The following is a 24,817-nucleotide window of genomic DNA, read 5'->3' as shown; positions in this document are numbered from 1 at the left end:
AAGACTGCTGAAACTAGGTGAAGTGAAAGATCACTTTAAGAAAAGAAAAGAAAAGAAACAGTTACAGGGTTGTCCTCCGACACTCAATGCCATGTTATTCCATTGGGGAGAGAACCCATGCGACGGGTTAGATAACCACTATCACGGCGATCCTTCAATCTTTACAGTGGGCGATAAATATCTTATATAGCTCAGCGGTCTGCACTGAGGCAGGCCATGGAATGCACCTTATCTCTGGTATTCAGAGGCTAAAATAAAAACACCCTTTGTTATGCTGCCGCATCACTTCCAGCCATGTTGTGCAATTTTCAGTCTGTTCAGTCTCTCTCTCTCTCTCTCTCTCTCTCTCGCTCGCTCGCTCGCTCGCACGCACACACACACACACACAGACACACACACACACACACACACACACACACACACACACACACACACACACACAGCAGAGAGCTGTCAATTGCAGATGGGGGTGGGGGAGCATGAGTGTGCCAGTCAAGAGAATGGGCCATGCATTAATTGAACAAAAACTCCGTCCCTACCAACCAAACAAGCAACCGACCATTTCAACAACAGTAGTAGCGGAACAAAACAAAAGATGTCAGGCAGACGACAACAGCGGTACTCCGTTTAACATATGGAACGATGCCATGACCTCCGCCGCTGCCCAACATCAGGCTGATATCTGGCTAAAACGGGGTGGATGTAATAAGAGAGAATTCCCCCCCGGTGCTAAACTACAATGCCAAGAAACGGCCGCGTGTAGCTTGTAAGAAATCAAAGCAACGTGTGTCTTGTGGAAGGAAATGAGCAATGTGCACTAAGTGTAGGAACATTCGCCTGGTACTGAGTTGCACCCCCTTTCCAGAACCCATGTCTCCGAGGCTTGAGAATTAGGTAGTAGGTGGAATCAATGAGGGATTGTGGTTTTCACCACCATTTGGGGGATATTTATGTATTTTTAGGGATATATTTGCAGTTGTAAAGTCAACCCAATCCAGATTGAGAGTGTGAACGCGATATATCACAAGAAACGACTCCACCTCTACCGTCTTTGACTATGAATGAACACAACAATCTAACTTATCTTTAGAATAACGCTTGAAAACATTGTTCTTCTGGGCGGCTGATTGGCGCAGTGGGCAAGGCGCTCGCCTCTAACGCAGGGGACGCTGGGTTCGAGCCCAGCTCTCAGCGTTGCTACCGGCTGGCCGGTCGTTCATACTAACACAATTGGCAGTGTTAGAGGGTGGAAAAGCCGGTGGGTGGGGATTTGACGTTGTGGACAGCGACTCCCACAGGTCGGTTTGGTGACGCCGGTGCGACGGAAGCAGGAAGTGACGGGGGCAGCGTGAGCCTCCCACGCGTTACTCCTCGCCACTGAGAGTTCGAGCTGCTGCGGCGAAAAGATGCGACAGGCTGCCTCCTCGTGTACCGGAGGGGACACGTGATGCAAGGCTTCTGTCCTCTGTCTGACCTGTGGGAGGCATAGTCTAGCAACGTTCAAGACAGGGGAGGGATGAATTGGATACTACGAAATTGGGATGGGAGAAAAATAGAAAATGGGGAGAAAAAGTGGATAAAAAAAAAGGGGGGTTATATGGTTCTTTGTCCGAGGCACTCAAAAAGCCAGCATTAAAGAATCCTTGTTCACGTCGGAAGGAAGGACAGAATAACGATCGGGATTCCAAACTCTCCGACGGTCCAAAACCTTTACTCCTTGTTATGAAAGCAGATGCTAATGGTTTGCACACCTAGTGTACCGTATATATATTTGTTTGTCCAAAGGAATGAGGAACGGCTACAGAATGGCTGACTACAGTACTACCGCCCTCCTCTCTCCTCACTTTCTACGTCAGACACGACGTGCAGCAACTAGACGTCCCACCATGCATCATTCATGGAGACACACAGACGAGGCAACACTGCCGGCCACTCGGAGACAAGAGGATTGTGGGAGATGAGGAGAGACTGATGAAGGACAAACTTTAGGAGGAGACGCCCCGCTGTGACTCTTGAGACAGATGGAGAGGGAGAGAGGGAGCGAGGGAGGGAGAGGGAGGGAGAGAGAGGGAGGGAGAGGGAGGGAGAGAGAGGGAGAGGGAGAGAGAGAGAGAGAGAGAGAGAGAGAGAGAGAGAGAGAGAGAGAGAGAGAGAGAGAGAGAGAGAGAGAGAGAGAGAGAGAGAGAGAGAGAGAGGGAGGAAGAGGGAGGGAGAGAGAGGGAGGGAGAGGGAGGGAGGGAGAGAGAGGGAGAGGGAGAGATAGAGATAGAGATAGAGAGAGAGAGAGAGAGAGAGAGAGAGAGAGAGAGAGAGAGAGAGAGAGAGAGAGAGAGAGAGAGAGAGGGAGGAGAGAGAGAGAGAGGGAGAGGGAGCGAGAGCCAGAGATAAGACAGCGGGAGGGGGCTGTCTTAAATACTTCAAAGCTTCGTTCGATGGGCATGGGATTCGAATGGGAAAGTAAAATTTAAAAAAAATCAACTCCGCCTCTCTTTGTTAACTACAACAAGCAATGCTGTTTGTTATTTAAGATGAGGTCGGACTCGGCACTGACAGACTTGTGTTCATTGTGCTGATTTTATAAAGCCTCAAATGACGGCTTACAATATTTCATGAAAGCAAAGTGTTTCGTTTAAACTTTACAGCACTGACAAAGTTGACCAAAGTGCTGTACAAGTCCCACAACATAATTATTTTTATATATATATATATATATATATATATATATATATATTTAATATTATATATATATTTTTTTTATCTCGAAGCTTCGAATTAAAATTAAATCTCGGCCCCCGAAGCTTCGAATGCCAAAAAAAGATTCGAAGGTCAGCCCTAGGCTTGAGAGAGAAAAAGATTTAAAAAAATTTAGGATGAGAGGGAGATAGATAGAGGGTGGGTTAGGAAGTTGGGGGTGGAACTATTAAGACGTCGGTGCTTAGAAGGAAAAGGCACCATTTGCTCTCATTCATGAGGAATCTACTGAATCAGGCAATTCACACACACGTCCAGCCATTGGATAAATGGGCATCAATGGAACGACCCTTAATTTAAGGGATAGTGATGATTGTACTGTGGACGATAACAGGATTTGTCTTCTCCTAGGACTCGTCACCTCCTAGAACTTGTCTCCTCCCCTCTCGCCAAACCCCCAGTTTATTGTGTCCCCCCTCCCCTCATAAGGCCCCTTCTTGTGAATCGGTCTCTTCTCCCGGGTCTCCTAGCTAGTAGTCACCTTGGTGAGAGCCAGGCATCAAGCCATAATTCTCTAACTTTGTATTTGATACTTTCACTCTGAGTTAATAAATTGTATTAACCGGATCTCCATTGACTAAGTAAGTTATTATATGTAATCCACAATACCAATGGTGTTGTTGATCGGTAGAGTCCTTCCTCAGCATAATCCATGCAGCTCCTCATACTATCTCTGGCTAGTTAGCCACAAACGACCGTAGAGTCAATGGGTGTCAAGCTGACTGAAGCTCACTGAAGTCTCCCCCACAGTGCAACACAAAGCAGATTTCACTTGTCTTCAGTCGGCTCGTTGTACCGTAATGGATACATGACGTTACTGGGTGGATAACATCTGTCCGTTAACACTACAGTCTACAGTAGTACATGCTTACTTACTTATCCCACCAGTGACATTGTGTATCCATGACAACAAAAACGCTCATAAGACGGCTCACTTGAAATTAGGCTACTTCAAAATCAATGTATTAATTTGTACACTTTGTCTTCTCAAATGAGACGTGATTATTTGACTCATTTGTCCCACGTTTTGTTCTTACGGCAGATTCACACAGAGCAGGTGTGAGGGAACATCCTATACTGTCCCACGTTTTGTTCTTACAGCAGATTCACACAGAGCAGGTGTGAGGAAACATCCTATAGACCCTATAGTCTTGTCTCGTTCTTTTTTTTCTCTCCCTCGTTTTGCCTTTCCTTTTCAAGCGCGCCTGCTTCTTCACTCATCCCTCTTCCTGTCATCTCTCTCTCTTTCACATTACATCGTATTCCTTTCATCTTCTCTTCATTCTCCTCTCCTTTACTCTCCTCCCCTCCCCTTCTCTCCTCCCTTCCTCTCCTCACCTCCTCTCCATTCCTCTCCCCTCCTCTCCTCTAATCTCCTCTCCTCTCTTTACTCCCCTCCTCTCCTCTCTTTACTCCCCTCCTCTCCTCTATTTACTCCCGTCTTCTCCCCTCCTCCCCTCTCCTCAACACGTTTTACCTGCATAAGCTCCTGTTTCTCCTTCTCCCCAGAGTTGATGGCGTCTCGGATAGAGCGAACCTCGCTCAGGATGGCCTGGGCCTGGGCCTCCTCCAGCTTGAAGCCATACGGAATGCTGGACACCTTGTGGTCGATCCTGGAGGGCAGGGTGAGATAGAGAGAGGGGGAACTTACTAGAATGTCGACTAGTTAGTACACTTCAGACCCTGAGCAGATTGGCATGGTACAGCATTGGGAACACCCGCTTACTCGGATGTCGACTAGTTAGTACACCTCAGACCCTGAGCAGATTGGCATTGGTCAAGAACGCAAGTTTACTCGGATGTCGACTAGTTAGTACACCTCAGACCCTGAGCAGATTGGCATGGTACAGCATTGGGAACACCCGCTTACTCGGATGTCGACTAGTTAGTACACCTCAGACCCTGAGCAGATTGGCATGGTACAGCATTGGGAACACCCGCTTACTCGGATGTCGACTAGTTAGTACACCTCAGACCCTGAGCAGATTGGCATGGTACAGCATTGGGAACACCCGCTTACTCGGATGTCGACTAGTTAGTACACTTCAGGCCCCATGGCTCAGGTGTGGAGGAGGAGGAGGAGGAGGAGGAGGAGGAGGAGGAGGAGGAGGAGGAGGAGGAGATCAGAGAGAAGACAGAACAGACGCTCCAGCAGGGCTACACTGGGGACACATCCATAGCAGCAGCTATGTAAAGCTTGTCATCAGCAAGTCATGCGTGCAGCCGGAAAACAGGTCTTTCCACATTCTTCAGAGAGTGAAGGAGAGGGAGGGAGGGAGAGATGGAGAGAACAGGGGAGGGAGGGAAGGTGGGAAGGAATGAGAGAAGGGGGAGGGAGGCAAAGAGGGAGAGAGCAATGGAACAAAGAAGGGGTAGAGGGAGGGAGTCAAGGAGAGAGGGAATAAGAGAATGAGGGAGGAAGGCAGGGAAGGAGAAGTGGGAGGGTTGGAGGAAGGGAGGGAAGGACTTATTCGCCAGGGAAAACAAATGAACCTTTTCTAAGTCCTTCTCCAATGTTAGTTATGCTGAGAGAAAGCCATACAGCACGAATCTTTTTTTACAATGTACTTATTTTCTGATATTGAGATAATATCATATCACAAGCATGGCATCATATATCTATATACCATATACCATATTGACATTTCTGTCAGCGCCTATTCATATAGATAGACAGACAAACAGACAGATAAGATACATAGACAGACAAACAGACAGACAGACAGACAGACAGACAGACAGACAGACAGACAGACAGACAGACAGACAGACAGACAGACAGACAGACAGACAGACAGACAGACAGACAGACAGACAGACAGACAGACAGACAGACAGACAGACAGACAGACAGACAGACAGACAGACAGATAGATAGATAGATAGATAGATAGATAGATAGATAGATAGATAGATAGATAGATAGATAGATAGATAGATAGATAGATAGATAGATAGATAGATAGATAGATAGATAGATAGATAGATAGATAGATAGATAGATAGATAGATAGATAGATAGATAGATAGATAGATAGATAGATAGATAGATAGATAGATATAGATAGATAGATCAGATAACTGTGGTTTTGACAGCTAATTTGTTTAGCTGTCCAGCCGAAGCCTATTCTCCTATCAGTAAACTCAGCTGACTGGAGGCTTTTGTCTTTCACGAAAGAGGAAGGTCATAGAGTAGAGAGGAACAGGGAGGAATGCAGTCTGACCACTCTGCTTCTCTCCTAGGGAAAACCCACCCTAAAATAGAATTCATGCTGTGTTCTTTATATAATACTGTATGGCTCAGTTGCGATGTTGTGAATACGAACAAGTCTCTCCTTGAGCCCTGCATATATCGGTATCGGTTGATATCGGTAGAGTTGGACAATATCGGTATATCGGTAAAAAAGCCAATATTGAACATCCCTAATGTGCATGCATGCACACACACACACAGAGTTGTGTCACATCATAATCTTGAGAACCCCTTCGGAAATCTGTGTGCCCCACTGCTGTAGGAAAACGCTCTTGGAGGGAAAGCCTTGCCTTGTTAAGCCTCCTCACACTCCCCAGACACTCAGCAGTGCATTGAGGATGAAACGTGTTGAAGGTAGAGACTCAAACTGCCAGGACTCCTGAAGGTCAGGGGTGGAATTACTATTCGAGTCAGAGGCTGACAGGCAGCGTGTGTGACTCATCACATTAACTAGTAGAGGAGCTATCGGGGAAGTGGAGTGGGCTTTGGTGATGAAAGAAAGAGAAAAGAGAAAATAAAATTAGAAAAATAAACCGTTAAAGGTCTGGTGTTATGGGAAAGGGGTTTTGCCTACACTGTAAAAAAAGCAAAAAAAGGAAATTCACTGTATTATTTTACAATTACTTTTGTTTTTCTACTTTATGTGTAAATGCCATAAAAACACAGTAAATTACCTTTTATCAAAAAATGTTAACCATGAAATAAAGGTTGTAATCTGTAAGTTGTAGATTTTACTGTAATTTGACAGTAAGTATTTGGCAACCATTACTGCCAGACATTTACAGTTTTTTTAGGGCTGTACCAAATGTCATTTTTTAACATTCAAAGCTTCGATTGAAGTATTCGAACGAAGCTTCGAATGTTTATTAAAAAAAAAATTACTTAAAAAAAAAAAGATTTTTTTAAAACTAAATCCTCAATTTTAATAAAGTGATTAATCTGATTAAATTAGTATTTTTCTTTTATTAAATCAACTTTCTTTAATGAATATAACTCATCAGTTTGTCAACATAAATAATCCAATAAGGGCACGGTTGGTATGAAAGTGATGGTGACGTCTTATAGTATAATATTATAATATTAGTGTAGCCTAATCTTTAACTGCAACTGTGAAGAAAACCCCCATTGGTTTAAACAGATTGAATAGAAAAAAATTATTAAATAAATTTAATAATAAAAAAAAAAATTGAATGTTTGATTTAGAATTCTAATGTCAACATTATGATCGAAACTTCGAAGCTTCAAAGCATTTGGTACAGCCCTAGTTTTTTTACAGTCTTCTTTTTTTACAGTGTAGACTCAGTGTGGATGTAGCAGTATGGAACCAGTTAAAAAAGGGACACCCAAACGTTTTGATATGGAGGGTCAGCGGCTGAAATGAAACCTACTGTATAGGTGGGCAGTGGGCTCAATAAATGAACTGCATTGATATAGTGTTTTTCCCTAACCGTTGTACAATTTATGCCTCACATTCACTCATACACAGACATCAGAGGCAACCATGCAAGGTGCCAACCTGCTTATCAGGAGCTGTTAGGGGGTTAAGTGTCTTGGTCAAGGACACTTCGACACGCTGCAGGGAGCAGCCAGAATCCATCCAGGAACCTTCTGATTAGCAGACGACCGCTCTACCTTCTGAGCCACTGTCACCCATAATGACAGTGGACATTGATCATTTAATAAATTAAACCTAGGTGGTGGGTCATGGGCCCAATAATGACACAGGATATTGGTAAATAACTGTCTTAGGGCTAATTTCGGTGTGTTTGCACCTTGTAAAAGGTAAGTTACTTTAAAAATACCTTCTCATATAGTTAAATTGCATCGAAAGAAACCAAATAGAACATCTATTAATTCTCTGGAGCCGATTGGAGGGCCAATAATAATGTTGTGGGGAGCCAGATTTGGTCTGTGCGTCATAATTTAGGCAGCGTATATACTTTATGCAGGTTAATTAACCTCTTAAGCCCTAGCCATTTTTTTGAGAAAATTTGCCTAAAAGTACATACCCAAGTAAATGGAAGATTGCTCCACTTCTACAAGATCCATTTGCATGTTATTGTTATCTAGGGACATCTATGGACCTCAGGGAATGTATTCCCAGTGTCAGAAATATTGTGTATGTTACTATGCTTGAGTAAATTGTAATGAATTTACAATTTTTGTAATTAATGCATTTTCTTTCCATCTTTGATGGTGAATAACACCATGCTAACAATGACCTAAAGTGAGAAATTCTGCACCTTCTTGAGATCAAGTGTACTAAAAATCTAAGCAAATTAACAAAGGACAGATGATTTATAGGGTTTTTGGTAGATACAGTACTGAATTTTGCCATCCGGACACATGCTATTTGAAATATGAATATAGAATATAGAATATCAGGCCTATAAATGACATTATTATGGCCAATTCATACATCTATGGATCGGGCCAAATCTCCTCTTTCCAATGGCAGAGTTAAATCTGGATTTAGTACCACCAGGTGCCCATTACAGGGCAGCAAAGACCCAGCATTTTTTACCAGATTGCGACACATTTATTTTCTAGATGTTCACAGGAAGGTAAAGAAACAATATATGTTGTATTTTATGGCAATAACGTTCAGGTTTGTTCGAGCCGTGAGATATAATCACGGAAATCACGTCAGAAAGATTACGTGACTTCCATTGACGGCTGCTGGTGTGAGCTGGGTAGTGTAGTTTTATGAAATATCTACGTCCATCGAAAGCCCTGGGTCTCCTCTTTCTTAAGACTACAACTATTTCATGAGTGCTTCTTCTTGCCGAGTCTAAATAGTTTGTTTTCCGGTACAAGGCGCAGATATTTTTATAAACTCATATTTCGCTAATAACACTTAAAAATCATTGGTAAACAAACGTACTGCTGAAAATATACACGTTGACTGCTGTTTTGATAGGGTTAGTGTCTTTACTCTTGGCTACATTTGAAAAAGAAACGCAACATTACTTAATACGGACTATTTATGACGTGAAATAAATCTCGTACCAGTACCGGGCCGATCGGGCTTAAGAGGTAAAGCAACTAGTCTAAAAAAATATATAGATGCCAGGCCTAACATGCTCAGCAAAAAGATTGTTTCCAGTAAGAACCGTTGACGGACTTCCAGTTAGCGACATTCTGGTGAGCAGCCACATGAAAGAGCTCCCGGTCAATGAATATCAAAAAAAGGAAGTAAAACAATTCAAAACAAAATAAAAAGTGAAGATTCGAGGACAAAAGAAAGAAGGAAGAATGAACACGAGGACAAATAAAAGAAAAGCAACCCCAGATGAAGTAAATACACCGATGGAAAAGACAACACGAGGCAATGATGCAACAGGTAGAACAAGCTAGCGGGATGCTGAATGTCAATGCAGAGAAGCTACAGGCTAACATACAAACTAGCTTACAAATTAACATAGAGGCTAACCAGGCCACCACGCAGATTGGATTAGGAGCAATGCGGAGCATACAATGTAACACTGAAAAATCCAACAGAGGTGGCAATGAAGTGTCGGAGCTATGTAGAAATAAAGAAAACTCCGAAAAATAAAGGAACCCGGTCCCGACAACGTGCAGGAGGCGGCGAAGGGACACGGCGTGGAGAGGATGGAAGGTGCCGGGAGGGGAAGGAGAGAGGCCTACGGCCTACGCTGATGCAGAGGACGGAGAGGGCGCGCAGGTGGACCAGAACCGAGAGACGAGGACGAGGAGAGGAGGACGGGAGGAGGAAAAGAGGGGACCTGAACCGATTCAAAGCAGATCAACTATGAAGAACAACAAAGGGACATGAGAAAGGGGCATGAAGGGACACAGTGATCCAAGGAAAGATACAAGACAAAATCAACGTGGAAGAGTACCCAATACAAACATACTGTACACACGGGGGACCTGGGGATGAGAATAGATACAACAGAGGAAAGATAGTTGAACAGTTACCCTAAGTAGTATAAAACTATAACACCAGAATTTTGAATAATTAACACTATGATTTACAATACACACGTTATAGACAAACGATTTGAAATTTATTTAAAAAAAGGGACACGCTGATTAGGAAACATATTGGGGAATAATACACGATGGACTGGTATGAAGGAACTACAGGATTACACGTGACACACAATACAAATGAACATGTGCATAAGAAAGACAAATTCAGAACATTGACCGGGAGCTCTGAGGCCGTCCACAGAACGAATGTTGGACTTATATAGTGTGCATTTCGCCACTAGGGGGAGCCCTCTCACTAGGAGAGCCATTACTCCTCACCCTTCCAACGGGGAACAGAGGGATACGACTAAGATCCTCTAACACCATGGGAGCGCCAAATGTTGTCTTTTTTCTTTGAGTTATGTTAGAATCTGAGTTATGTTAGAATAGCAGTTGCTTTAAATGTGCACATGGACATTTGTGAAGGACAAGAATTAAAAAATGTTGGACATGAAGAGAGGCTTGGAGAATCTCCATTGGGGGTATCTCCGTGACTAGGGGGGGGGGGGGGGGGGGGGCTTCTCCAATAGGAGAGCTGATTCCCCTCCAAAACGCCAACGGGGGCAAAAAGTGCTAACCATATACTGTACTTTTCGCACTATAAGCCGCACCTGAATATAAGCCGCAGCAGCTAAATTGAATGATGTGTACATATATAAGCCGCACTGGACTATAAGCCGCAGGTGTTTTAATGTTTAATTACCATAATGTAAGGGTTCGTGCACAGAGGGGATTGTCGGGAAAGAGATGGCTGTTTGAGGAAGCTCCCATTCATTAACATTTTTGTTTAAACAGTAACGGTAGCTAGCTAGTAACGATAGCTACTTAGCCAACACTAGGTAGCTACTAACGTTAGCTCACGGAACGATAGAGCCAACACTAGGTAGCAATCGTCCCGGGAGCTGTACCTGGCTGGTTGCTGGCTAACTAACGTGGCTACTCGTCCCGGGAGCTAACGTCTCTGCCTGGCTGGTTGCTGGCTAACTACCGTGGCTATTCGTCCCAGGAGCAAACGGCGCTGCCTGGCTGGTTGCTGGCTAACTAACGTGGCTACTCGTCCCGGGAGAAAACGGCGCTGCCTGACTGGTTGCTGGCTAACTAACGTGGCTACTCGTCCCGGGAGCTAACGTCTCTGCCTGGCTGGTTGCTGGCTAACTAACGTGGCTACTCGTCCCGGGAGCTAACGTCTCTGCCTGGCTGGTTGCTGGCTAACTAACATGGCTACTCGTCCCGGGAGCAAACGGCACTGCCTGGCTGGTTGCTGGCTAACTAACGTGGCTACTCGTCCCGGGAGCTAACGTCTCTGCCTGGCTGGTTGCTGGCTAACTAACGTGGCTATTCGTCCCGGGAGCTAACGTCTCTGCCTGGCTGGTTGCTGGCTAACTAACGTGGCTATTCGTCCCGGGAGCTAACGTCTCTGCCTGGCTGGTTGCTGGCTAACTAACGTGGCTACTCGTCCCGGGAGCTAACATCTCTGTCTGGCTGGTTGCTGGCTAACTACCGTGGCTATTCGTCCCGGGAGCAAACCGCGCTGCCTGGCTGGTTGCTGGCTAACTAACGTAGCTACTCGTCCCGGGAGCAAACGGCGCTGCCTGGCTGGTTGCTGGCAAACTAACGTGGCTAATCGTCCCGGGAGCTAACGTCTGGCTGGTTGCTGGCTAACTACCGTGGCTAATCGTCCCGGGAGCTAACGTCTGGCTGGTTGCTGGCTATGCACTCGACTGTGAGGGGAAGGAGGAGGGCTCGACTGTGAGGCGGAGGAGGAGGGGCAAGGCGTGCACTGCTGCAGCAGATTTACGAGTCTGATCTGACGGTCACAGAGCTGAGGGAGTGCGCCCAGTTAGCTGTAAAAATCCATAGATTAGCCGCAGGGTCGAAAAATGGGGGGAAAAGCCGCGGCTTATAGTCCGAAAAGTACGGTAGCTTATTTTATTTTAATTACATTTTTTCTTATTGTGTTGTCAGTTTAATTTTTTAAGTCATGTTAGCATAAATGTATATAGTGATATCGGTGACATGGGAGGTACAGAAGTGGGCAGGCTGAGTTCAGTGGGGGGGAATGTCAGGGGGGGGGGGCCATCGTTCCGGCGGTTCGACCCGGGAGGGGGGTCTTGCGTGTTCTTCTTCTTCTTCTTCTTTCGTGTAACGTCAGAGGTCCAACTCCGTATCTTGTAGCCATGCCCTTAACTCTGGTCCCACATCAAAGAGGCTGGCTTCCGAGGGTGGTTTGTATAGGGGGCAGATTTCCTGGGGCCCTCGGCCGCCGTGGCCTGGACGGTCTGGTCGCCGGGCCGGGGGGACACCGGGCTTGGGGTCGCGGGGGGTCGGGGGGCCATTGAGGCGTGGGGCTTTGGCCTTCTGCGGGCCTGGGCTTGGAGTTCTCGTGGGCCGGGGACCTGGGGGTCGGGCGGGGGCAGGTGGGGGCTCTGGGTGCTCGGCTCCGCGCATGGTGGACCAGAATATGGGGGTGCTCTGTTTCTCTGGGAGGAGGGTGGGAGGGAGGGGTTTCTCTTATGGGGGTCAGAGCGGCTGAGCTTTGCCCGGTGGGGTCTTGTGTGTTGCGGGGTCGGTGTGCGTGGAGTGAGGCTCTCGGTGACATGGGCGGTAGTGCGCTTGGCTCGGTGGGGGGGGGGGAGTCTCGGTCCCTCCCCTCTACTGGGCCTGGCCCAATTAATTCAAGGGACCCGTGTCGCTGGGGGCCCGGCTCTGCACGCATCGGCCTGGGATATGGGGGAGTTCTATGGGCTTAACTTGGGGAGGGGGTGCATCGTTTTCCGCGGTTTGGCCCGGGAGAGTGGGGTCTTGTATGTTGTGGGGTCGTTGTGCGTGGGGTGGGGTGCTTAGTGACATGGGAGGTAGCGGGCTTGGCTTGGTGGGGGGGGGGGTACCTCCCCTCTCTCCTCTACTGAGCCTGGCCCAATTAAATTCAAGGGACCCGTGTCGCTGAGTGCAAATAAAAAAGAACCGTTGACAGTAGTATGCCTAATGACCATAAGAAAATCTAAAAAATCGATGAAATGCTTAGGCTGCATGAGAGACCTTGTAGTGGACTGATACCTGCTCTAAATATACAGACAACAGTGTCCCTCTGTTGAATCTTGCCGTGTAACAGCGGACTCCAAGTAGTTTCCTAATGGGCGCCTCTCAGATGTTGAGGAGTAGTAGCAGTTAACATGTTGCTAACAACAAAACTACCGTCTACCGGTAGGCCTGTACGCTGCGATGATATGATCGCGAATTGCCCCTTTAATTGGCCGTTGCGATTGGTAAATATTATCTTGGGGCGGGCTTGCGAGTAGTGCTTTCAAGCCTTGCATTCGCATTTCACTCGTAAATTATCCAAGGCGTGTGATGACGCCACTCACGCGAGCTCGTGGTGCTATGAAAGAATCTGTCGGCAATGATGAATGAACTTACTGCGATCACCGATAGCCTGAGTGAAAAAAAAGATTTGCGCGGAGTGAATCTGGGTCACGCTATATACTTGGAACTTGTAGTCTATCGTGCGATTAAAGACCATGTCCCTATCTGCGTAGTCTATACATCCAACACCAAATCCCATAATTCCTAGCAAAACGAAACTGAATGTGGGCTCTCTTCCTTTAAATAATAATATGGCTCTTGCTCCGCAAGAACAACGGAGTGGATAATGGATATCAGTCAATTTTATGACAACCACGTCCGATGTGGAGAGATGATAAGATGATGATGATTGACGTGATGATGTGATGATTGATTGACGGGGACACGGAAACTTAACGTTCAGGATCAGCCATGCATTACGTGAGTACCCCACTATTAGGACGTGAAATACTGTCTACTTAAATTGACACCGCGGATCAATAAAGTATCAACCTATCTATCTAATAATGAGACGATATGCAAATAATATAATACTAATAATTGTCGGTTCCCCGTATATGAAATGAAATGACTGCTGGTAAAATCACTGTTTATTTCTCGTTTTGCATAGTATTACATTCCACTTCTATAAACAATCAAAGTCCTACCGTAAGAGCCTCATACGGGTCAATTAAACCTTTTTTATTAGTCTTTCCTTCGAGCTAAGTTGGACTGAACATTTCACTGTCAAAAGCGCAAATGTAAACAAGGTTGCGTCGCAACACGGTTTTCAAAATAAAGGTCACATATACAAATACCTCTCAATTCTTATTAAAAAAAGTCACGGATATACATAAACATTAATTGGCATAGATCTCTATAAACGGCCCAACACATTGATCACTTTAGGCACACACTGAAACCAGTAACATCACAAATATGAAGCAGGTAATTACCCATACAAATAATAAACCTTTCATGAGGTTATTTACAATAATAATAATTCATTTGATTTCTAAAGCACTTTTCATTGTGAAACAAATGTATGCAGAGTTTCTTCTCCTCCTGATTAATGGTGTGTGTGTGTTGTGATGATCTCATTCAAGGAGCACTACACAAGCGCGCGCACACACACACACAGTTTGTTGTTTTTGTTCTATTAGTGATTTACACACTCTCAGTTGGTTCATTATAAAAGATACAAACCTGAAAACAAACGCACTTAAATGTTAAATAAAAGGACCACAGTAATGAGGCAGGAGGAACATATATTTTTTAATAATGGTAAAATTGTTATAAAAAAATGTGCCCCTAAAAAATATTTTTTGCCCCTAAATTTCTCATTTAGGGGCAAGTGTGCCCCTAGTGAAAAAGCTTAGCGTACAGCCCTGGTACCGTAGCTATAGTTACAGTGAGATTTGTGACAGTAAATGAGAGAGCCTGCTGATTGCGCTGATTTCAGCACCACAGAAGGTGGACAGCTGTCTCGGGCAGCATGTGGATGGACAGTTCCCACCAACACACACACACACACACACACACACACACACACACACACACACACACACACACACACACACACACACACACACTGGTGGCAGGTGGTGCATGTTTGCATGTAGGAGACGGTGAGAGAGAGGGGGAGAAGGAGCATCAATGGCTGATACTGCACTGACACTACTGATGCTGGAGTTTGCTGATGATGTCCAGTTATTTTGTCGTGCTGCTGATCTTAGAATAGGGACTGCTGATTGGTGACCAGTACAATAGCGGCGGGACGATATTTGGTCCTTGATAATATCACAATACACAATATCTGCCATAACCGATACATAGCAAGTCATTTCATAGACAATACATCATATCTGTGTATCTGAAGAAGGGAAAATACTAGGGGTGCACGATATTGATTTTTTTGACCCCGATATCTGCTCCTCAAGGTCGATACCGATAACCGATAATATATATATATTTATTGTATTATAATATTTTTTTTTAAATGTATATTCCTGTAGTTTTGACCTAACCAGATTTATCATGCATTACTACTATGAACAAAACAAAGCCAAGAGAACAGTTTTGACTCTTCAAATAAAGTGACTATATTTATTTTTCCAAAGAAATATAATTTGAGTCTATCACAAAATTCACAATCCGTCAATGTCATTAACAATGTGTTTCCCTGAACAATGAGTGAACTAAAAACCAACAGGTATTGTGCTTTGTCAGGACTCAGCAGATAAAACATTTGACGCTATAGGAGAGGAGACTGTTGTGGTCTTGGTCCATGAAACAACTATTACTTGGCATTTATAGGACAGCACGCCTCAAAAAGAATGAAATAAACCAAACAAATCATCTCTGTCAAACGTCTTTAATTTTGCAAACGCCTCGTCAATAGGTACAAGCCCCGCTGGTTCCTTTGCAACTGGCTTTGGATTCGCAGCAGCTTAGCCTTTAGCTGCTTGCGCGCCGTCGTCGGATTTTAATACACCATTGTAGCGATGGTGATGTTTCAGGTGACTTATTAGGTTGGATGTGTTATAGCTTGTTGCCCCTTTCCCTCCTCGTGGAACTTCTGCATTTGTTACAAATAGCAAGCAAACTGTTTTCCTCTGAAACGTTGAAAAAGTCCCACACTACCGACGACGCCATTTGTTTACTATCTGTGCTGCTTCTGAAAGTTACGCGACTACGTCACAGCCAGGCATGAGAAAGGGAGCGCTGGATTTGTGAAAAACTCCCTCTTCCTAAACCACACGCTATCAGTCGTACCACAGTACTGGCAAAACGGGAGGAGCCTACAGAAAAACAAACGCCCCTTCATCCCAATCCACCCACACCGGATTTCTTTTAACCAAAAAATGTATTATATTATCGGAGCTATCAATAATGTTATCGGGTTTATCGGGATGACGTCATAATTGCTGATATCGGCCCGATAATTATCAACCCGATAATTATCGTGCATCCCTAGAAAATACCCATAAAAAAGGCTAAAAGATTGTACATGAAACCATGTACAACAAACTGCAGTGCATAGTGCCTCTTTAACAGAATGTATTTTTATGTGTATTCTTCAAAGCGTCACTGTATCCCCCCCCCTACAGTACAACCTAATGAAGTGCTATGGTCATGTGACGCCACTAATCCTCCATCAGCAGCAGCGCTACTACTACTCCTCTCTGCAGCCACACAGGGGTCGGGTACGCTGCACTCTAATGCTGCTCTTGTGTAACGAGGTCAGGTTCCACTTACTCTTTCAGAGTCTCAAAGCCTTGCTGTTTGTACTGCAACTCCTGCTTCATACAGGCCAGGTCCCGCTTTAACTTGTTCACCTAGAGATAGAGAGAAGGGGGGAGAGAGAGATAGAGAGAGAGGGGGGAGAGAGAGAGAGAGAGAGAGAGAGAGAGAGAGAGAGAGAGAGAGAGAGAGAGAGAGAGAGAGAGAGAGAGAGAGAGAGAGAGAGAGAGAGAGAGAGAGAGAGAGAGAGAGAGAGAGAGAGAGAGAGAGAGAGAGAGAGAGGGGAGAGAGATATAGAGAGAGAGAGGGGGAGAGAAAGAGGGAGGGGATATAGAGGGATGGAGGGAGACAGAAAGAGAGATGTACAGAGCAAATGAAAGAAAAAAGACATATAGAGAAATTAAGAGGAAAGAAAGAAAGAAAGAAAGAAAGAAAGAAAGAAAGAAAGAAAGAAAGAAAGAAAGAAAGAAAGAAAGAAAGAAAGAAAGAAAGAAAGAAAGAAAGAAAGAAAGAAAGAAAGAAAGAAAGAAAGAAAGAAAGAAAGAAAGAAAGAAAGAAAGAAAGAAAAAAGAAAGAAAGAAAGAAAAAAAGAAAGAAAGAAAGAAAGAAAGAAAGAAAGAAAGAAAGAAAGAAAGAAAGAAAGAAAGAAAGAAAGAAAGAAAGAAAGAAAGAAAGAAAGAAAGAAAGAAAGAAAGAAAGACAGACAGAGACAGGGAAATGGAAAGGAACAGAGAGAGGGAGAGAAAGAGGGAGAGGGGAGATAAATATGGAGAGAGGGAGATAGGGATGGAGGGAGACAGAAAGAGATATGTACAGAGCAAATTAGAAAGAAAGAAAGAAAGAAAGAAAGAAAGAAAGAAAGAAAGAAAGAAAGAAAGAAAGAAAGAAAGAAAGAAAGAAAGAAAGAAAGAAAGAAAGAAAGAAAGAAAGAAAGAAAGAAAGAAAGAAAGAAAGAAAGAAAGAAAGAAAGAAAGAAAGAAAGAAAGAAAGAAAGAAAGAAAGAAAGAAAGAAAGAAAGAAAGAAAGAAAGAAAGAAAGAAAGAAAGAAAGAAAGAAAGAAAGAAAGAAAGACAGTGTTACAGTGATCTGTATTTTGTCATAATGACTACCACTACATTTCAACTCTGTTCTACTACTGGGCTCTGTGTTTATACCCTTCTGTTGAGAATTAGGATATTAATTCCTAGTTGGCGCCTGATCGCCTGTAATATGATTATGAAAACAAAGCATTTGCGTATTGTTCTTTGAACAACAACACCAACAACAGCAACAACAACAACAAAACAATCTATAATCCAGTCCCATCAAAGATGTGCATAACTATTATAAACTATAGAGATAACACAAGATAATCCACAGATCTTGTTGTGAGCATTTCATTTAGGAACAATTGTTTACCGAACTACAACCCCATGAATTCAGTAGAAAGTAGTTCCTATATGAAATCTTATTTTATCTTGAGTAGCCTGGTCAGTGGTCATGATTTATGGAAAGAGACATTGGGTCTCATTCCCGAAAACTTTCCAACGAGTAATTTTGGAAGACTTATCTTGGAACCGACTGAGACAGAATCAATGACAAGTTCACTCTGAGTCCCGAACGCTTATTGCTTATTGCCAGCGGAGGAGTGCTGCCGAGTGCTTCCGCGTTTTCCCTGATTGGCTGCGACACGCCCCGCGGCAGGCGCGGCAGCCGCAGAGCGGCAGAGCTTGCGGCAGAGCTTGCGGCATTATGTAGCCGTAATCCGCGATGATTTTCATTCAAAGCTTAGCTCACCTGGCAGCGCTGCGATCCTGCTGTCCGTTGGTGACAAGTTCGAATCCCATCAATTTTTTTTTTTTTTTTTTTTTTTTAACGTGTATTTCGCCGGTTAAGGTTAGGCATGGTTAAGGTTAAGGTTAAGGTTAGGCATTGTTTCGGAGTTGGTTAAGGTTAGAAGGGTTAAGTTTAGGCGCTGTTAAGGAGCTGGTTAAGGTTAGAGTTTGTCTTAGAGAATGGCAATATTCTTTCTATGGTTAAGGTTAGGCATGGTTAAGGTTAAGGTTAAGGTTAGGCATTGTTTCGGAGTTGGTTAAGGTTAGAAGGGTTAAGTTTAGGCGCTGTTAAGGAGCTGGTTAAGGTTAGAGTTTGTCTTAGAGAATGGCAATAGACAGCCTATTTCCGCACTGCCGCTCTCTCGCGCTGCCGCGGTCACATGGGCGTCGGTGACGAATGCGGAAGCATTCTTGCACTCTTCCGCTGGCAATAAGCTACACGCGTCCCGAACGTGCTGGTAATATGTCTTAAGTGGCTGAAACGGTCGCACCTGTGACATGATCTGATATCTGCTTGGCAAATGTGATTCTGTCTTAAACTCAAAAGCGTGTTCCCGTTCAGGTCATTTGCATACAAAACAACGCCTTCAGAGCTCCTTATAAGGCAAAGTAATGACGCAGCTGTGTGGAAATGGATGCGGAAGTGTCTTGCGCGACCCATCGAAATGAGATTAGATTGTCATCATATACAGCTCGTGGTACACCTGCCGCAGCGCACGCACACACGCGCGCGTGCGCAGTATACTGTAGCCTACGGCGTAATGTAGGCTTATTATTCCATTAATGCCTACGGTGTAATGAATGAATGCAGTATAGGCTTATTATTCCATTAATGACTTGTTGCATTAGGATTTAGTAGATACTATATGCTCTGCCCTACGTACAGTATAGGTACAGTCTGTACTTATACTGTACGTAGGGCAGAGGCAGAGCATATATAGTATCTACTAAATCCTAATGAAACAAGTAACTAGAATATATTAAGCCTATACTGTTCATTAGACACGTAGGCCATACTGGCGCACACAAGACTTGCTATTTCCATGCGATTAGCTTTAGTTCTTATTTATTTATTTATCCACTGTCATTTCAGTGTTGGTGTATAGGCTATATAGTGTATTTCAATATAAGTTTAATTGATTAATGATATATTCGAAGGAATGCAGGTTTATAGCTATATCAACCCCCTCCAATGTACAGTAAATGACCAAGTATGGTTTTGTCAATATTCCAATGTACAGTTTTGCTTGTACAGTGTCCCCCACCCACCCCTCCTACCCAACCTCCTCCAACAGTTTCTACGTCAAATGTATATACTCTCTTTTCTGGACTCTTTTTGTATCACAAACAGTACTGTATTTGCAAATCTGGTATGTCATAAATGTATAGATGTAGCAGTACTGTATGTCGTGTGTGTCATATATGTTATAATGAATTGAAAATGGGGGAACCTGATGTAAACAAGACGAAAGACTTTCTCTGGTCTGCATCCCCTTAACAATTGTATGTAATTGAGCTGTACTGTACTGTACCCATTCTGCAATTTGTTAATAAAGTTTTCAATCAATCAATCAAACAAAGGTCTGTCCCATTGTATACCAATCAATGGGATACATTGCATGTTGACCTGCATTCTTTCAAATGTATATAATTAATCATTAAAACAGATGTGTAACAAATAATAAATACAAATTCCACAGAAGGCATTAAATAATTATTATTTTCAATCATTTCACAATAATTGCATAATTGTGTTTGAATATCTGAGTAATTAAAGTAATTATACATTTGTCCAAAATAGCTGGTTCAGATATGGTTAAGCAGCTGCCCTGTGATCAGATTAATCCATATTATTTATTTTTCCGACATCAAATGCGTAATTTCTTATCGTACAAATATTGTCATATTTATTTTAATTATGATTAAGTAATTAATTCCAAGGAGGCCTGTAGTGTTAACATGAAGGAATCACTATGAGAACACAGTCTGTCAAGTTAATACAATTTTCAATTAGTCAATCAATCATAAGAGTGCTCCTCAGCACTCTTAAATCTGCTCTCAGCCACGCTCAAATCTGATCTCAGGAAAATTTGGGGACTCGCGCTACCAGCCCTAATATGTCTTAAATGGGCAGAAATCTGCCTAAGAGGACATTTTTTGTCGTAAATTCGTTCGGGAATGATTGCTCTTGGGTTTTTCAAATGTATTATCTTTTGGGGGTTTGTGGCCATTCAGCTACATTGTATTGGAGTGACAGCAGACATCTCCACAGCAGATTAGCGATGCCACAGTGAGGAAACATTCTCACCAGTTAATAAACTCATGACAACACCGGTGTCACCGGTTACACCATTTTACGAGGGATTGCATTTCATTTCACTGACGTTTAACACTTTCAGTGCCAGCAGGGGGTGCACGATTTAGTGCTTGAATGCCCACCATCCACTTCAATGTTAGCGTTAAAAACGCCTAATCTATGTTTTAAATTATGGCTATGTGTCTAATCTGCCCGTCGCTTATCAATGACTCGTTTTCCAGTCAACATTGTCGAAGCGGATTGTTTTTTTATCGGTTCATTTTCGTTTTATAGCATTTTGAAAAGCCCTCGTTTTCAAGGAAAATTAAAAGATTCCATGATAAACGCCCTGTACTGGAATATTCTAGAATACACAAAAACGTTGTAATTTTCCGGCCTATTTATGAATCGTTTTCAAATAAACGCTAGATTATCGATAGTATATGTGTACGTATGCACGCTATATAGGCAATCTCAAAAATCGATTCTCTGATTTCCTCAAAGCGATTGCACACATACAGACCCATCACACATAGGGCAAACGCTGAGATCTCAGCGAATACAACTCTGATTATCCCAAGACTTGTAAAATAGATTCCTTACCTCAGATCAGATGTTCTCCAAAAAGATCATTCCAATTCCTGATCGCCATTCCAAAAATCGATCGCTTTTATTGATCCAACGCTACATACTGTAAACACATATTCCACACTGTTCTGAGGGTCCACAATGAATCCGATCGGCTCGGGTTACGTGCCTGAGAAGTCAAATGTGGATTCCGGATTTCTCTTTTCTCATCCATTTTCATTGAGTCCATTCCAAAAGGGTGCATTACCATCTGGGAGACGATAGGGGGCGGTTTTTTCACATCCGAGCTCCTGATGGGGCTGGTTTACCAACGGGAGACTCGGTTAATGAAATATGAATTCAGATCGCTAATAAAAAAATAACACGCTAATTGTCGTGGTGGGCATTCAGGCATTGGGCTGATAACACGTGTTATCACGTGGTGGGCATTGAAAGTGTTAAGCACCAAAGTTTTTAACCAAAACGTTAACGTTTAATGCAAGCTGCACCAGTTAGCTAAAGATAGTTTGAACGTGGATCATTGTAGTGGACTGATACCTGCTCTTTGCTAAATCTACAGACGACAGTGTAATCTTGCTAGATAATGTTAAGTTAAACACTGGAGTCGACTCCAAATACTTTCCAAACAGTGATGAGGAGTAGTAGCAGTTAGCATGTTGTTGACACAACAAAGCTAGCTACATAGGAGTAGTAGCAGTTAGCAAGTTGCTAACACAACAAAGCTAGCTACAGAGGAGGTGTGTAGCCTACTGAGAACGAGACATCTCATGGGTGACATATTTCCGGCTACTCCCATCTCTCGACTTATAGGAGGATTTATGGTTTCGAAGCAGCAGTTAAAATCGCTCGACAGAAATAGCATTGCAAATCAGGTCAGCTGACGTCACCGGTGCATTCAGTGCAAAATCCGGCCATTTAGGGTTCGCGAATTTGGCTTTAAAAAATTGGAACGTTTACAAAACACATAATCCTTTGGTGAAACCGAATTCCCCTGTTAACCCCACATGCAGTATCAAGGACAAGAATGGGACCGGAGCTTGTCAAAATGATGAAAGTGCGTGAAAGGTCCATGAGAGAGCCATCACAGGCTCATATTGAATCATGCATCATGAAACCTACCAAGAAAGGCTACATTAAGGCTGGGCGATATGGTCTAAAAATAAAATCCCAGATTATTTTTCTTTAAATCCGATTTACGGTTTTAATCTATTTTTTTCTCTTGAAAACTAGAAACGCCAAGGAAATCATTCAAATAACCTTTGTTTTTATTTGACACAAAAAAATTATCAAACCAAGATGAATGTCCCTATTGGGATTGAAGTGCAAACCTAACTTTCACCAATCTTCACTTAAAAAAATTATTATAATAATATATATATATATAATAAAAGGTTACTCTTGATCAAACAAAGATGAATGTCCCTATTGGGATTAATAATGCAATAACTTGCTTCTTCACCAAACTTCACTTAAAACAAATAAAAGGTGCCTCTTGATCATCAAACAAGAATGAATTTCCCTATTGGGATTAATAAAGTGCAAATCTAACTTTCACCAAACATCACTTTTTGTAAAATAAAAGGTGACTCTTGAAAAAAAAATTATAATAATTTGGAAATCGATAAAAAAAATTCTAAATCATCCTAAATTATTCATTCGAATTAATCGATAATATCGATTAATCGCCCAGCCCTAGGCTACATAAACCTTCACTTCAAGTAAAAATAAATTGGAAGATCTGCACAGCTGGAGTTCGAAGGTTTTCACAGAACACCAGAGCTGTGGGTATGGGACACAGAAGGCAAGAGAGGAGTGGCTCTTACCCTACTTTTGGCAGTGACTATCTCCGCTTTGAGGATTTCTGGGTCATATTTACTGGAGGAAGAGGATCTGGAGTTCACTGTCGGAAAGGTAAAAGATGAAACGTGTTTGTGAATATGCAACATTATACAATATGCAGTTGCAAACATGCGTCGTGATTGGACGAGAGATATTCCCTTTAATGCTTACACCTGCTGCATAGGAGCTGGTACCGTACATCGCTTAGCAACGGGGAACTACTGTAATCGTTATTCGTGGACAAGAGACAGCGTTTTCCTTTTTGCAACTTGCATGAACATGACCTTTTCTGCTGCTCTATGTCTGTAGCCTCCTAGGCTGCTACTGCTACTAACAACCTAATGACCTGCGGGGTTATTAAAGTGTAGTTCATCTTAGGATCAAATTAGAAATACTGCACATTGTTTACTAAATGATGTATAATGTTTTGACTTTTCTAAGTCTTCATAACATATCCCAATGATGACCTAGAGCTGAAACTAAATAACCAAAAACTATTATATATATATAATAGTTTTTGACTTCTTTACCTCCATATATAGAGATGGGGTGCATTTAAAAACAGATGATAAAATTAAGGATCCTTAATGGTATCATCTGTTTTTAAATGCACCCCATCTCTATATATGGAGGTAAATAAGTCTGTTGGAGAGTCAGCGCAGGGAAGGTGTATAGCTTTTAAGCCAAACACTCTCACGAGAAATGTCAAGTCGATGTTTACATACAGACTTGTCTCATCTCATCACTCATTTATTTCCCTTCCCTCCTTCCCTCCCCCCTACCCCCCCCCCCCCCCCTCTCTCTCTCTCCTCCCATCCTTAGTAGAATCCCTCTCCCCCTCCCTCTCGTCCTTACAGCTGGTCTGCGAGTTGGACTTGTCCCGCCAGGCGTCGTGCAGCTGCCGGTACTCCTGCTGGGCCAGACGCAGCCTCTGCTCCTTCACCTGGTAGATCTCCTTCTGGGCACTGAGCGCGTCCTTGGCCACGTCCAGGTACTCCCGCAGCATGGCCTCCTGCTCCCGCTGCCACATGGCGCGCGGGTCCTCCAGCTGGGTGCTCTCTGGGGAAAGACACGCAGTATAGAGCGTTTACGTGCCGGACGAATAGCTCTGCAGAGAGGAGAGCGGGCGGTGTTGTACGCCCTTAAAGGGGGGTGTCACCAGTGGTAGAAATACCCAGATAAATGAGTAGTCTGGTAAAAGTCCTCCATTCAAATTCAATAGTATTTGCTATTGAAGTATTTGCTATTGAAGTATTTGCTATTGAAGTATTTGCTATTGAATGTACTTAGGTATCTAAAGTAAAAGTAAGCATTCTACATGCCGTTTGTGTATTCCAGTGCTTGGGATCACTAGATCCGTTGACCTCTAAAGGTTGTGTTAAAGTGGTATGTGGTCCAGTTATGCTGCTCTGATTAAAGGTTGTGTTAAAGTGGTATGCGGTCCAGTTATGCTGCTCTGATTAAAGGTTGTGTTAAAGTGGTATGCGGTCCAGTTATGCTGCTCTGATTAAAGGTTGTGTTAAAGTGGTATGCGGTCCAGTTATGCTGCTCTGATTAAAGGTTGTGTTAAAGTGGTATGTGGTCCAGTTATGCTGCTCTGATTAAAGGTTATGTTAAAGTGGTATGTGGTCCAGTTATGCTGCTCTGATTAAAGGTTGTGTTAAAGTGGTATGTGGTCCAGTTATGCTGCTCTGA

At 43.3% G+C, this 24,817-nt stretch overlaps 1 protein-coding gene across 2 annotated transcripts in view; it reads right to left on the bottom strand.

Moving 5' to 3' along the window:
* Positions 1-24,817, bottom strand: part of wwc1 (WW and C2 domain containing 1) — a 133,055-nt gene that overhangs the window by 65,970 nt on the left and 42,268 nt on the right. For both annotated transcript variants that reach the window (XM_084320934.1, XM_084320935.1), the window contains exons 3-6: positions 23,978-24,181; positions 23,107-23,183; positions 16,601-16,680; positions 4,229-4,364 (exon numbers count right to left, since the gene is read on the bottom strand). In XM_084320934.1, the coding sequence (XP_084177060.1) occupies positions 4,229-4,364; positions 16,601-16,680; positions 23,107-23,183; positions 23,978-24,181 (497 nt within the window). The remainder of the gene's footprint in view (positions 1-4,228; positions 4,365-16,600; positions 16,681-23,106; positions 23,184-23,977; positions 24,182-24,817) is intronic.

Source organism: Notolepis coatsorum (genome assembly GCF_963971535.1).
Source record: "Notolepis coatsorum genome assembly, chromosome: 8".
Lineage (NCBI taxonomy): Eukaryota > Metazoa > Chordata > Actinopteri > Aulopiformes > Paralepididae > Notolepis > Notolepis coatsorum.
This window is presented reverse-complemented; position numbering and strand designations above follow the sequence as displayed.